Source organism: Scyliorhinus canicula, chromosome 3 (assembly GCF_902713615.1).
Source record: "Scyliorhinus canicula chromosome 3, sScyCan1.1, whole genome shotgun sequence".
Classification (NCBI taxonomy): domain Eukaryota; kingdom Metazoa; phylum Chordata; class Chondrichthyes; order Carcharhiniformes; family Scyliorhinidae; genus Scyliorhinus; species Scyliorhinus canicula.
Window position 1 is genome coordinate 244,188,035 of NC_052148.1, and position 15,940 is coordinate 244,203,974.

General features: G+C 50.1%; 1 protein-coding gene across 3 annotated transcripts in view; it reads right to left on the reverse strand.

Moving 5' to 3' along the window:
• The window catches only part of slc7a11 (solute carrier family 7 member 11), a 242,286-nt gene that overhangs the window by 48,435 nt on the left and 177,911 nt on the right, over positions 1–15,940 (reverse strand). For all 3 annotated transcript variants that reach the window (XM_038792505.1, XM_038792506.1, XM_038792507.1), the window contains exons 8-10: positions 10,824–10,927; positions 7,918–8,014; positions 4,396–4,545 (exon numbers count right to left, since the gene is read on the reverse strand). In XM_038792505.1, coding sequence (XP_038648433.1) covers positions 4,396–4,545; positions 7,918–8,014; positions 10,824–10,927 — 351 coding nt within the window. The remainder of the gene's footprint in view (positions 1–4,395; positions 4,546–7,917; positions 8,015–10,823; positions 10,928–15,940) is intronic.

The following is a 15,940-nucleotide window of genomic DNA, read 5'->3' on the forward strand; positions in this document are numbered from 1 at the left end:
AAATTGGAGTTGGTCCCTTACAGGCGGGACCTGGCGGCGCGGGCGGGCTCCGGGGTCCTCGGGGGGCGTGGGGTGATCTGGCCCCGGGGGGTACCCCCACGTTGGCCTGGCCCGCGATCGGGGCTCACTGATTCAAGGGCAGGCCTGTGCCATGGGGGCACTCTATTCCTCCGCACCTCCGCGATGGGCGGCGCGAAGATGAACCCCCCTGCGCATGCGCGGAGATGACGTTAGCAACTGCTGAAGCTCCCGCGCATACACGGACCCACGCATACGCAGACCCACGCCGGCCGGAGTCCCTTCGGCCCCGGCTGGCGTGGCACCAAAGGCTTCCACGCCGGCCGTTGGGGCGCAAACCACTGATGCTGAATCGGGGTGGCCCGATGCCAGAGTGGTTCCCGCCACTCCACAGCGCCACCTATTCCTGGAGAATCCCGCCCATAAGCTTCTTCAGGGGTAAATGCTGAGAGGATATTTCCCTCATGGGAGAGTGTAAGACCAGAGGGTATAGTCTCAGAATAAATTGGTGCCAATTTAAGACTGAGATGATGAGGAATTTCGGGCTGGATTCCCTGATACGTCGCGTTTCTCGTTGGCATCAACATGGCCTCAGGATCAGCAATTCTTGCCTCTACAGGGGGCCAGCGCGGCACTGGAGTGACCCACGCCGCTCCAGTGGCTGATCCTAGTGTCAACTGGGCACCGTGGGATCCGCACATGCGCAGTGGCACCGGCGCCAACGCGCGCATGCGCAGTGACTCCCTTCTCCGCGCCGTTCGAGGCGCAACATGGCGTAGGCCTAAAGGGTGGGCCCCGATCGCGGGCCAGGCCATAATGGAGGCACTCCCCGGGATCGATTCCCCCCCCCCCCCCCACACAGGAGCCTTCCACGCCGAGGTCCCCCGGACTGAGAGCAGATTAGAACGGCGCCGGCGGGACTTGGGCTTTTTGTTACGGCTGCTCGGCCCATCCCAGGCCAAGATTCGGCGGGGATGCCATGTAGAATGTCCCCCGATCGGCGCCGCGCCAAAGCGCTGATTCTCCGCTCTGTGGAGAATCGCTTCCAGGTGTCGGCACAGCGTGGCGCAAATCGCGCCGCTCACGGCGATTCTCCAGACCGGCCCCGCACTGATAGAATCCTGTCCCTTTTCTCAGTCGGTCCCATGCCCGGGGATTTCCCTACGGCGTGGGGCTGCTCAAAATGGGAAATCCCATTAGCTGGCTGGTGGGACGGAAAATCCCACTGCTGGTGGGGGTGGCAGAAAATTGGTGCGGTGGGATAGAGAATCCTGCCCCTTGTGGATACTTCAGGCTAAGACAGATAGATTCTTGTTCAGAACGGGGATCAAGGATTACGGGGAAAGGGCAGGAGAGTGTGCGTGGGAAATTTTGGATCAACCGTGATGTGATTGAGTGGCAGAGCAGGCTCGAGAGGCCGAACGGCCTATTCCTGCTCCTATTTCGTAAGGCCATAGGTGGACAAAGAGTGAGATCTGGCAAGCATGAATGATAAAGAGTGTGAGTGTGTGAGAAAACTGGAGGCGGAAGGGATCTAAACGAGACCGAAGGGTTGCAGGATTCCTGTGCTGGTCTCAGTGAGCATGGGTTTTGGAGAAACGTTCAGCCCGCCATCCCTGAACCTATTGGAAATCACGAGGCCCTGATAATTAACACCTTGTGCATTTGCCCACCTCATTTCCACCCCAACAGGAACATCTGCCTCAACTGTTAGTGAAAGGAAAGATTCGCTGCAGCACTTTGCGGCAATGTTCAGGATGCTGTAGTGCTCAGTACGGGAGGTGGCAAATTAATTGAAAAGCTTGTCTTTGCTCCCTTGTTTTTGGCATTTCAAATGACTGTGCTCAATTGCATTGTTGCATCCAGTCCAATCATTGATTTAGTTCAATCTCCCATGGCCGTAGCAATGTTGGGAGCCACGGAGTCATATTATCAGCATACTTCCATCTATGCAAGATGGTGGGTAAATATTCAGTAAATCCTTTGGCGATTGGCAGGTTTCCAATAGCCCTCAAATGTACAACATCACGTAATGGGGCTGGATAGGGGTGGAATCCTGTTCTATCTGGAATCTGTCCCTAATTTCAGCCTGCTAGCAGCCTGTTTCCACGAGACTGCCCTTGCTCCGAGTGATTTTGAGCCGAAGGCATACATCTGTCCTGTGATGGACTGACCTGTCGACATTTTTATTTTTCTCAAGTGTCAGGAAAGACCAATGCCCCATGCGAATGTTGCTCTCATGGTTTATGATGTCATTTGGACCACTTGGCACATTCCTGCCTTGCACTATACTCCTGATATTCCAGATTCATAAACAGTGTGAGGTAGCACCAGTTAAATCAACTCACGCATTTATCATTTCAACATAATCTGAATGAAGCCTTTGTCAGATTGCTGCTAAACTCAGAATTGGCGGGCAAGGGTCAAGAATGAAAAATGTTAACAGAGTGACATTTGGATTTAAGAAAAGCAGGAATTCCAAGGAATGCAATCAGGCAAATTGGTCCTGTGCTGGGTGTGTGTGTGTGTGTGTGTGGGGGGGGGGGGGGGGGGGGGGGGGGGATGTTTTCCTACGATCACCGCCAGACTTGAGTCTGTGCAAAATGTGTGGCCCCAGATGAATACAGTTTTTGTTCAGTGGATGACTGATTAATCCAATAATCCAATAATGCTTCCACAGAGTCTTACTGAGGGGTCCGTTACGAATGAGGCTGACATGGTTCATGGATACCAGGTTGCAACCACCTTCCGTGCTCAGCATTTGCGTGCTCTTTTTAAAAAAAAAACTTTTTCCAAATGTAGCTGTTCTTCATTTAGTTCCAAGCAGGGGGTTGACCATTTTCACCACACACCCTTATAATTCCTTGTTTCAAACAAAGGAAATGCGTAACTAGAGATGATGAATGTTTGCTTTCCCCTTTAAAAAAAAACTCCTGTCTATCTTTTTCATCAGCCTAAATAAATGAAATCAATAATAACCAATTAATCAAACCAACTCTTCACTGTCGGCAGTCTCGTTCCTGAAAAATCTCAGCGAGTTACACTCGTGGCAGGAAAAGCAATCTGCGTAATTTATTGGACTGAGCAAAAAGCTAACGTGCATATACAATGAATAAATAAGCATAAATACATAATGCAATGCAATATGTGGTGTTATTATTTTTAATGCCCTATAGTTGAATATGATTTTTAAGATTCTGCCTTTACTGGTGAGAAGTCAGAGGATGATAATGACAGTAATTACCACAGTTTAAGCCATGGCCTAATGCAGTTTGTAAAATTTGCTGTTGTCTGCTCTTTTTTAACTGTTAACCCTTTCAGTGCCTCACTGAGTGCTGCTGCTGCTGGATTTTTCTTCAATATTTGACACATACAAGCACAACAATATTTAATGCGTGGTACAAACTGGTTAATTTGTAGAATCTTGACTATTGATATGCAAAAGGCAAAAATGGCCTTTCAAACTGGATCTCAACCCTAATGACAGCTCAATAGCAAGGATGGAGGGATGTTAATCTTGAAATTCATTTTTACCGTGAGAAAAAGGTTTTTAAAAAACGTTAGATTTGGTTGACAATAAAGGAATTCAAGTAAAAAGCATAAGGTTTGGACAGCAAGGGAGAACGTGGGAGAAATAACAGTAAGAACCAGAAGTTATTTTAATTGTTATGGAGTAATACAGGAAGTGTAAAGCTACTCCCCAGTTGTGAATAATTTAGTTATTGTGATTTTAGTTTTTATCATTGGATCGGAATACATGAGATAAAAACATACAGACCAGTTTGGTTTAGCAATATGATTTGTTGCTATGGCTACGGTAGTAACCTGCAACTCTTTCTTTTGTTACATGTGAACTAGGATGTAGTCATAAATGGGCTTTGTTACTTTTAACCTCTCAACTCCCAACATTAAATTAACACTTCCATATGAGGAAGGAAAAAAGGATAAAACTGGGGGAAAAAAAAATAATGGGTGGGATTTTCTACAAACCCGCCATTCCGCCATTGGCTGGCGGCAAGATCGTCCGGTCCCGCCACTGTCAATGGGATTTTCCATCGTTCACAAGATTCCGCTGGCAGGAACGCATGGAAAATCCTGCCTATTGAAACCACGCTGAGACTGGGAATGAATTTAAACCTTCTGTGTTATTTGATTGAAATCATGAAGAAAAAGTACAACAGCGAATGAGTATATTTTCAGCAACAGTGTTCCATTTTGACGTTTGAGGAGAATTAAACAGGAATGCTACATCGTGATACACATCATCAACGTACTGAGCAGACAAGGGACAAGAAATGCACAGCGATCCCAGTACTCACCTTTCCAAATTGAATTGGCCAGCACCAGGTTACAGTACAGACCTGCAGTGAACATTACCTTAAATGGACGTGGCATGTCCGGGCGCTTGTACCGCAAGTATATCAGACCAGATACTGCCAGTCCAATGAAGAGCCATCGGGCAAAGCTCAAGAAGTTCAATAGACTGTAAATATCGCTCATAAACAGCATGAAGATAGTTAAAGGGTACTGCAAAAGATGAAAGTTTAAACAATGAAAGGCTTGAACAGAATCAGCAGGATTTAGCAGGATGAGGTAAGACAAAATATTGTATTAGCGTAATAATAATAATAGCTGATTGTCACAAGTAGGCTTCAATTAAGTTACTGTGAAAAGCCCCTAATCGCCATATTCCGGCGCCTGTTCAGGCAGGCCGGTATGGGAATTGAACCCGCGCTGCTGCCTTGTTCTGCATTACAAGTCAGCTATTTAGCCCACTGTGCTAAACCAGCCACATGTTAGCAGTCAAGATATTCTCCAGCCTTTCTCCCATTGTCCTTTCACATATTAAAGATCTGAACTGCTCAAGGGTAATATAACCAACAGAAGATAAGTGAAGCATATCCTTAGTTTGCAGAACGTCAAGTATCAAGATTTTATTGTGCAGACTGAGACAGGAGAACTCAAAGGTAGAATGAATCCATCAGCATCTACTTGTGAACCCGGAGATTTAAGGATGATATTCCACCTGTTAATAAGTATTTTCCCCACGTATCTATCTTGAGTCTCCCATTATTGAAGAGCTAGTTTAAAGAATGCCTGCTCCCAGGGGACGTGGCTACCCAATGTGAATTGTATTCCTATTATGCAACCAGTGGTCTTTAGGAACATAGGGTAGAATGTCATGCTCCCCTGCTGGCGGGATTATTTATAAGAAGGGGGGAGGGGTGCGTAGCGTTCAACTGAAGGAACAGGACTTTCAGCCTACCCGGACCTTTCAGCAAGCCTTCGGCCCATCCTTCTTCCAGTGAAAATGAATGGGATTAGATCTTGGGCATCACAAATGTGTTGATCCGGTGCTGATCTTGGGCTCCCCCCCCCACATGGGCCTTTCCTCCAAAACCTCAAATGCCTACTTTATTATCCAATCCCTGGATTTAGACTATAGCATGCTGAAGAAATCCCTTTTATGTTCATTGCAGTGCCTGTTGTATGACATGGCTGGGGGGGGGCGGGTATATCAGAGTCAGCAGGTATGTATTCCAGGGGCGCAGATGATAGGTAGGGAATTCCCGCTTTCCAAAATATTCAACTAATAAGGTGTAGGCATTCACCCCTTTGATCTTGCTCTGCCATTCACTTAGATTATTATTCAACTCTTCTGTATTCAGCAGCTCCACTGGGAAGGCGGTGGCTGCTGCTGGTACAACACCCACTGAGGCCTTGGACTACCGAGCGGACCAGGCTCAGGTGAGTGATCGCGGGAAGGGGGTCACAGTGTAAAGCTCACAGCTGGCAGCACTCCCCTCTCTTTCCAATGCCCAGTCCCTTGATTATGTACTGAGTGGCTTTGAACAGAGGACCATCACTCTGGGATTCTGCAGGGCTCTTGCTCATCATGATCCTCACATGGTGAGCCCCTTATCCATCACTGGGTAAATACTAGCAGCGGTGGGATGAGATCCTTAACTGAGCATTAATTTTCCACTTAAGGTACTCAATTGGTTGCCATTCAGCCCCCAACTTAAACAGGGTGGAGGCAGGAAGGCGGCAGGTTCCCAAAAAAGCCACTATCTGACCTAATTAAATGTCCCACCTTCACCAAACTCCGATCGAGGGAGGGGACAAGATTCCACTCCAGCTTTCTAATACTCTTTGTGTGTAATACTGCTTTCTATTTTTTCTCCTGAAATCTATGTGAGATTTTCACTTTAGTGTCAAATTAGATTTGTGCTGTATTCAAACTATTAGATTGAGATTCTTCAATTACTTTCCCACTGCACTTTAGCCTGCTAAGGCAAACTTTCATTCTAGGCTCGTTAGCCAGGTTTCAAAACTAAGTGCCAGAGTTGAAAGACCAGCATCAAATTCAGGCCAGCACATTTTTGTTATATTCTGAGAAAATAGATCGATATATTTTATTGGTTGCAGTATTCTATTATTCTGGAATCATATGCAAAGTGTGGGAAATATTGCTCTCTATTTGGTAGCTGCAACAGAAAACCAATTCTAATGATGGCACATACCATCAGAGCAATGAATCTGGTTGGAGGTAAACTTCGTCCATTTCTAACCGGAATGATCCATCCTGTGGTCGTTAGCCACAAGCTTGTGATTCTGTTGCTGAATCTTATGTTCAGTATAATTGAGCCATTTCTGATTGACTTTAATTATGGGGGGTATATTGCTGTTGTTGTTTCTCTTCCCGCATTCAGTGGTGCACAAGGCAGACTCTCATCTGTTTCCATAGCTAGCTTTTCTCAGAACAGTTCCCTCGCCTGTGGCCAGAGGCTTAAAGCTTGAGGGCACCACCCCACATCAAGCGTGGCTGACCAGGAGTCTCCCCCACTCTTATCGTCAGCTATTGGTGTGTTGGAAGAATTTGCAGCTTGACACACTCATCCTGTTTGGCTATGTTATGAACACCTTTTCCTGGGGTGGGACTTGAACCCAGAGCTTCTGACTCGGAGTCAGGAACGCCACCCACTGCACCACAAGACCTTCAAAGGAAGTTACATCGTACTTTCTATTCTTTCAACAACAAAAAAATGCCTCTTGGTACTTACACATTTTCTCTATCCCAACTTTGCTAAATCTAATTGATACTACGTGCAAATGCAAACCAATAATACTCAAATCGCAACAGAAAGCTATTGGGCTGGATTTTCAAAATAGGGTTTGGAATCTGACATTCAGATTAGGTTTTGGGCCCCAAAGGTGTTGCTCCCACCATACTGGTTTGAAATGCTGATGCCTAAATTGGGCAGGAGAGGAGTTCAGTGTTCAATTAGTGGGGCTCAGCATCTTGAGGGGCGGGGAGCTGTCTGCTGAGCATGAGTGGCAAAGTTAGATGGCAGCCATGATGTGGCATGTCATTGCCTTGCTGACGAGAGCATGGAGCATCTTAAGAGGGTCAGCGGCATAAACGTTTAAGAAAGCGACCAAATGACCAGATCAGAGGTAATGTGCACAATACTGCGAAAGATCCCCAGGGCTCGATAATTTGCAATTAATAAATAATACGATCCCTTTGACCTAATTTGAACCTGATGGTTGTGTACAAACGTGGACCAGACTGTTTGGGTTCGCCAAATTCACCATTGAAAATTTAAGTTGTAACATCCTCAGGCTGGTCACGAGCTCCTCAAGAAGTTTATTGGTTAGTAATTGGATGCGGGTGGGTTCCCCATTCCTCACGCATTGAAGTGTGTCCTGAAGGCATTGGGATCCAGAGATGTCTGTATTTTTAAATTGGTCTCTCACTCTTCCCCAATCGCTTGGGCAATTGAAAATCCAGCCCAATATCTCTACATGAAAAGCCTCATTGTGATGTGAAATTGACAACCAAAAGGGTGGAAGTCAGGAGAATACAAACTCAAATGACATGAGATGCTTTCTTACCAACACAATAACAGCAGGAATAGGTGTATGTTTACGAACATGGATCATGGACAGTATTTCAGGAAGGTGACCCTCTCGTGAAGCAACATAAAACATTCTATTTGATTAAAGAGATACAACAGATTATGTCCCAATTATGCATGCTCTCTGCTAACTGACAAATACCAGTGCAATACCCATGAGTCTGCGCAGATTGTTACCAACATACTAAGCTCTCTTTTTAAAGCAACTATTTGTCACTGGATATTAAACAAGTTTAGTTTAAATGTGTCACGTTGATCTCCTTCAACTCAACTATCTCATCTCCTCTTGAGTAATATAAAGCAAATAACCCAGACTACAATAAATTAACATTTCTTCATTTTTTTTCAGCTGCTTATAATATGGAGGAGCTTTATTGAATACTTCAGGGGAAATTCTAATGTGATTTGATTTCACTCCACGAAGCAAAAGAAACAACACATTTCCCCTTGGCCCTACTGCTACTTTTCAGATATTGTTAAAATAAGCGGTTTTCTCATGTGGCAGCTAAAGGATGCCAAAAGAACATTATCAAAGTGCAAGCGATGTTATAGCTAACTGGTTTAGTCATATTATTATGCCTAAGAAGCCACACGAGAAGGTCTGACATGAGTGACAGTGAAACCTTACAGCACCTAGTTGAAAAGTTTAATAGAACGCATGGTTGTCTGTTTAAGCCTGATTTAATGTGGGCAATGAGGCCAATTAACTTGCCCTTGATACTTCCCTGGTTACAACTGGTCAAATCAGCACCGATTGCAATCAAAACTAGAGAGCATCCTCTTCAGCAGGTTGACTTGCCATATAAATGCACCAAACAATCAGGGCAATGTAATATACACTCTTGGCTGACAGGGAACATACCAGTCACTTCATGAAGAATACTTGATTAGTTTCCTTCATTATGTGATTGTCGCTGCTTGATATGCAGCTATGTCTTCCTTGATTTTAATTCCTTTTTCTTGGCGGGCAATGCATCTTTATCCTAATAAATCTGCACTACATATTGATGCTGGATTCTCTGCCCCGCCGCGCCACATTTCAGTTTCACCCCGCCGGTGGGATGCTCTGTTACGCCAGCCAGTCAATGGGGTTTCCCATTGTGGGGCAGCCCCACGCGGCCGGGAAACCCCCAGGCTGCCAGCGAAATGGAGCATCCCGCCGGCGGAGCTTGTCTGTTGTGTGCATTTCAAGGGAAACATTGGTTGTGTGTGGTCTGTTCATTGCATAACGTGGGATGTTCTGGATTGACCATAGAATCATAAACAGATGCGTGGCCATACATTCGCACAATCTAGAGGGAACATTGGACGCAACCAAAATCTTTGAAAAACTTATACTTCTATAGAAGGGACTGTGATATTCGATTAATGTGGATTTTGAACTTACAGCGATAAAATATTGCACGGTGCTTGTATAGTTTGGTCTGCCGTTGATGTAATTGAAGAAGAAATGGAGATTGATAAAGAAATGGAGAATTTTTTTATAGACGGAAGAGCATATTCTGCAAAAAGGTATGCTGAGGAGACACTTGCAAATGTTAATCCATTATTAAAATATTTAAATCTTAAAAGGAATTGATGTTTGCCACACTGAACGACTGTGAAAACTGAATGACAATGGTCTACTTGTCATTGAGATTTCAAGTTGTTTCTCAGTTCAATGTGAAGTGTATCACTGTACCACCCTCACATTGGCCGCATATCTCATTTGAATACTTTGCTGTCTAACGTTCATCAGATAATTGTGGAATCAGCAGAAAAGCTATTTTGCAAAACTGCTTGAATACTGACTCAGAATCTTGATTACTAAACCACATTTGCATTACAGTTTGGCTGGCCCGGTGCTGGCACAGTGGAAATTTTCAACATTGTTTGAAATCTTTTAGCTGTGCAAATAGGGACATTAGTTTGGCCTTTTCGCATATGTATTTCAAAACAATAATTGATATTTTGGAACAAAACAGCAAACCGGCAATAATAAATTTGAATTGCCGCCATTGGAAGATGCCAGCTCGACAGATAATTCCATCCCGAGACATGTGTGGAATGAAGGTGGCGCGGTAGCATAATGGTTAGCACAGTTGCTTCACAGTTCCAGGGTCCCAGGTTCGATTCCTGACTTGGGTCACTGTCTGTGCGGAGTTTGCACATTCTCCCTGTGTCTGCATGGGTTTCCTCCGGGTGCTCCGGTTTCCTCCCACAGTCCAAAGATGTGCAGGTTAGGTGGATTTGCCATGCTAAATTGCCCTTAATGTCATGTCTCTGGTGTTCCCTCTGGTGTTTATCTAGTCTAAGTGTATTTACATTAACCCCCTGTGTATTTACAGTGATGCATATCATCACAAAGCACTGCAGGAAAAGTATGGTGAGCAGACAGACCACAGAAGAGGCACTCTGTGGCAAGTGATGTTAAAATGACAGAGACAACTTCAAATGGATATACTGACACTACTTCACTAAGGTGTTAGGGTGGCTGGTTCAGCTCAGTTGGCTGGACAACAGGCTTATGATGCAGAGCAAGGCCAACAGCGTGCGTTAAATTCCTGTATCGTCTGAGGTTATTCATCAAGGCCCCGCCTTCTCAACTTTGCCCGTTGCCTGAGGTGTGGTGATCCTCAACAGCGAGCTCTCCACCTTAAATGGGATAGCAGCTTATGGTCATCTGCGACTATGGAAACTTCACTTTACTAATGACGTTAAAATGAAACAACATTAACTCTGTTAAGCGGGAACTCACTATATATTTGATATGAAATCTTATGAAGTGTCTCATCTCTTTTTGTGAGGATAAATATGTCTTCACTCCCAATTTATCTGGAGATGATGGTTATTTCTTGCTTTTCTGCCACATTTTCAAAACCCGTAAATGGACTGATTTCTTACCTGGCAACTGCAAAGATGCCTCCATTCATAGACCCAAAGCAGGAAAGAGCGACAAAAATTGGCACTGCTATGGAGAACTTGCCCATCAATCGTTCTGCAAAAGTCTAAACAATCAGAGTGCAGTTACAATCAATCCCATACAGTTAACTGCTGAACCAATATTATGGTTGGTACTTGGGAGTAAAATTTTCATTCCCATGCAAACAAGAATAAGAAAAACTGCAAACAAAACAATGAAATCATAAAATTGCTGAAATTTTGAGAAGGTTCTCGTAATCTCCCATTGGAACTCTGCAGGAGGCCAGTGAAACACGCGAACAAACGGCCAGACCTCAGGGATTGCCACCATTCTCTGAAGAGGAAGCAATAAGATTGTGCTATCAGTTTTCTGTGGCCTACTTCAGGTGTGGGAGGCCCCTTTCCGAAGGACAAAGCACCATTCTGATACCTCAGCGAATGAACATCTCTGCTGTGCCACTGCAGACATGGGCAATGCCTGTGACCATTTAAACAATCCCCTCCTGGAGTTCAGAGGCCTCTGCAAAGCAGCATTTGAAAGCTGCCCCCTGCAATTCCACCTCCTGATCTGCAAACATTTTACCCTTTTGTCCATAGAACTGTGTGGAGGTTAATCGGAGGTAAAATAAAACTACAATAAACTGGCATACAGGTACATTCGCATCACCTCAACAAGTAATAATTAACAGCTGTATGCTTGATAAGTATGCTTTCCATTAATGTACCTTCCAAAAGTATAAACCAAGGAACCAGGGGCAAAATTCTCCGCCCCCCACGACGGGTGGGAGAATAGCGGGAGGGCCTTCCTCGACATTTTTTGCCGTCCTCCCGCTATTCTCCCCCCCCCCCCCCCCCCCCCCCCCCCCCCCCGCCGAAGTCCCGACCCGAATCGCTGCCCGCCGTTTTTTTACGGCCGGCAGCGGTTCTCAGCTGTTAGATGGGCCGAGGTCCCAGCCCTTTCCGCCGTTTTTACGAACGGCAAACACACCTGGGGCGGGATTCTCCGACCCCACGCAGGGTCGGAGAATTGGCGGGAAGCGGCGTCATTTCCGCTCCCGCAGGTTTCGTAATTCTCCCGCCCGGAAAAAAACCGGCGTTGTGCAAATCCCGTCGGCGGCCTGTGAAAACAGCTGGCGCCGGCGGGATTTCATTTTATTTGCACTGACCTGAAATCTCCGGCCCGGATGGGCCGAAGTCCCCGCCGACGTGGCCACGGGTCACGTCGGCGCAAATCAGAGTTGATTTAAAACGGCGTCAACCATTGATGATGGTTGACGCCGTTCAGTGTCGGGGGTGGGTTGAGGCATTGGGGGGGGGGGGGGGGGTGGGTTGCGGCCATCGGGGGGTTGCGGCCATCGGGGGAGTTGGTTGCGGCCATCGGGGGAGTGGGTTGCAGCATCGGGGGAGTGGGTAGCGGCCATCGGGGGGGGGGGGGGCGGCCACCGGGGGGGGGGGGGGTGGGTTGCGGCCATCGGGGGAGTGGGTTGCAGCATCGGGGGAGTGGGTTGCGGCCATCGGGGGGGGTGGGTTGCGGCCATCGGGGGGGGGGGGGGGTTGCGGCCATCGGGGGGGGGGGGTTGCGGCATCGGGGGGGTTTGGGGGCAGCGGCGGGCAGAGAGGGGGGGGCGACGGTGCGTTGGCCCCGGGCATCCGTCGCCCCCCCCCCTCTGTACGCCGCTGCCCCCTACCCTAACCACCCCCCCCCCCTCACCACCCCTACCTCCCTCCAACGCCGCCCCCCATCTCTCGCAACCCCCCCCCCTCAACGCCGGGTCCCCCCCCCCCTCAACGCCGGGTCCCCACCCTCAACGCCGGGTCCCCCCCCCCCTCAACGCCGGGTCCCCCCCCTCAACGCCGGGTCCCCCCCACCCTCAACGCCGCAACCCACACCCCGTCCCCCTCCCTCTGAAGGCCGGTACCCACACCCCCCCTCTCTCCTCCTCCCCCCCCTTCCTTCCTCCATCCCCCCTTCCTTCCTCCGTTAGTGGGGGGGGGGTGGTGCGGCGTTAGTGGGCGGTGGGTGCGGCGTTGGAGTGGGGTAGGGGTGGTGAAGGGGGTAGGGGTGGTGAGGGGAGGGGGTTGGGGTAGGGGCAGCGGGGTGCAGAGGAGGGGGGCGACGGATGCCCGGGGCCAACGCACCGTCGCCCCCCCTCTGCACGCAGCTGCCCCTACCCCAACCCCCTCCCTTCACCACTCCTACCCCCTTCACCACCCCTATCCCCCTCCAACGCCGCACCCCCCTCCAACGCCGCACCCCCACACCCCCACTAACGCCGCACCCCCCCCCCCCCAACTAACAGAGGAAGGAAAGGGGGGGGAGGAGGAGAGAGGGGGGGAGGAGGAGAGGGGGGGGTGTGGGTACCGGCCTTCAGAGGGAGGGGGACGGGGTGTGGGTACCGGCATTGAGGGGGGGGACCCGGCATTGAGGGGGGGGGAGACCCGGCATTGAGGGGGGGGGGGACCCGGCATTGAGGGGGGGGGGACCCGGCATTGAGGGGGGGGGGGGACCCGGCGGTGGGGGGGGGGGGGGGACCCGGCATTGAGGGGGGGGGGGGAACCCGGCGTTGAGGGGAGGGGGGGACCCGGCGTTGAGGGGAGGGGGGACCCGGCGTTGGAGGGGGGTAGGGGTGGTGGGGAGGGAGGTAGGGGTGGTGGGGAGGGAGGTAGGGGTGGTGAGGGTGGGTTGAGGTAGGGGTGGTGAGGTAGGGGTGGTGAGGGGGGGGTTGAGGTAGGGGTGGTGAGGGGGGGGTTGGGGGTAGGGGGCAGCAGCGTACAGAGGGGGGGGCGACGGTGCGTTGGCCCCGGGCATCCGTCGCCCCCCCTCTCTGCCCGCCGCTGCCCCAAACCCCCCCCCCCAAATGCCGGAACACCCCCCCCCCCAAATGCCGGAACACACCACCCCCCCCCCCCCAAATGCCGGAACACACCACCCCCCCCCCCCCCCAAATGCCGGAACACACCACCCCCCCCCCCAAATGCCGGAACACACCACCCCCCCCCCAAATGCCGGAACACACCACCCCCCCCCCCCCAAATGCCGGAACACACCACCCCCCCCCCCCAAATGCCGGACACCACCCCCCCCCCCCCAAATGCCGGAACACACCACCCCCCCCCCCCAAATGCCGGAACACACCCCCCCCCCCCCCCCCAAATGCCGGAACACACCACCCCCCCCCCCCCAAAATGCCGGAACACACCACCCCCCCCCCCAATGCCGGAACACACCACCACCCCCCCCCCCCCAAATGCCGGAACACCCCCCCCCCCCCAAATGCCGGAACACACCCCCCCCCCCCCCCAAATGCCGGAACACACCCCCCCCCCCCAAATGCCGGAACACACCCCCACCACCCCCCCAAATGCCGGAACACACCACCACCACCCCCCCAAATGCCGGAACACACCACCACCACCCCCCCAAATGCCGGAACACACCACCACCCCCCCCAAAAGCCGGGTCTGTCTCTCTCCTCCTTATCCTCCAAAAGACGCCGGGTCTCACCACTTCCGCAGCTGGTGAAACTGACGCGTATCGCGTCAGTCAGCTGCTAGCCCCTCCGGGAACGGAGAATAGCGGCCTTAAAGAAGGCCCCGACGCCGGAGTCATTAACACCGATTTTTCTCGCAGGCAACCCGCGTTACGAAGGGCTACGGAGAATCCCGCCCCTGGTCTTGCCGTTTGTAAAAACGGCGTGACTAACTCGCTATTAATAACCATGGCACCGATTGGCACGGCCGTACCACGGCCGTGCCAAGGGTGCCATGGGCCCGCGATCGGTGGGCACCGATCGCGGGCAGCGGGCCCGATACCCGCGCACTACTTGTCCTTCCGCCGCCCCGCAGTATCCATTCGCGGGGCGGCTGAGGGGCAACCCGGCCCGCGCATGCGCGGGTTTCACGCAAAAACGCGATGACGTCACCCGCGCATGCGTGGGTCGGAGTCTTCCAAACTGCGCATGCGCGGCTGACGTCATATGACGCGTCAGCCGGCGCTAACTCCGGCAAGCGGGCTTAACGATTTTCGTTAAGCCCGTCTTGCCGGAGCCTACGGTGTCGGGCTGCTAGCCCCGACCGGGGACCAGAATCGGTCCCCGGTCGGGAAGGGGCGCGCTGCCGTAAAACCCGCCCGGGTTTTATGCCAGCTTTACGATTTCTCCCGTTTTGGGAGAATCTCGCCCCAGATATTTTACAAGTATTTGTTCCTGACAAATATTGCTGACAACCATACACTGAACTGTTGCATAATCTTTAACACATAAACAATTAATAAGTACAGTCTTGGCAGTACCAGTGTCTGGATAAGTTACATCCATTGAATTGAATTGAATTTGATTTATTGTCACGTGTACCGGGGTACAATGAAAAGTATTTTTCTGTCTACAGCCCAGACAGATCGTTCTGTACATGAAAAAACATAGGACATGCAAAAATACACAATGTAAATACATAGGCACAGGCATCAGGTGCGCATAAGGAGTGTAGTACTGCACAGTGGGGAAGATGTGTGAAGAGATCAGTTCAGTTTATAAGAGGGTCATTCAGGAGTCTGGTAGCAGTGGGGAAGAAGCTGTTTTTGAACCTGTTAGCACGTGTTCTCAGACCTTTGTATCTCCTGCCCGATGGAAGAAGTTGGAAAAGAGAATAACTCGGGTGGGAGGGATCTTTGATTTTGCTGCCTGCTTTCCCAAGGCAGTGGGAGGTGTAGACAGAGTCAATGGTGAGAGGCGGGTTCGCGTAATGGACTGGGCTGTGTTCACAACTCTATGTAGTTTCTCACGGTTTTGGGCTGGACAGTTGCCATACCACAAGCTGTGATGTAGCCAAATAGGATGCTTTCCGTGGTGCATCTGTAAAAATTGGTAAGAGTCACTGTGGACATGCCGAATTTCCTTAATTTCCTGAGTAAGTGTAGGCGCTATTGTGCTTTCTTGGTCATAACATCGACATAGGTGGACCAGGACAGATTGTTGGTGATATGCGTGATATGCACACCGAGGAATTTGAAGCTGTCAACCATCTCCACCTCGGCACCATTGATGCAGAAAGGGGTGTGTACGATACTATGCTTCCTGAAGTCAATGACCAGGTCTTTAGTT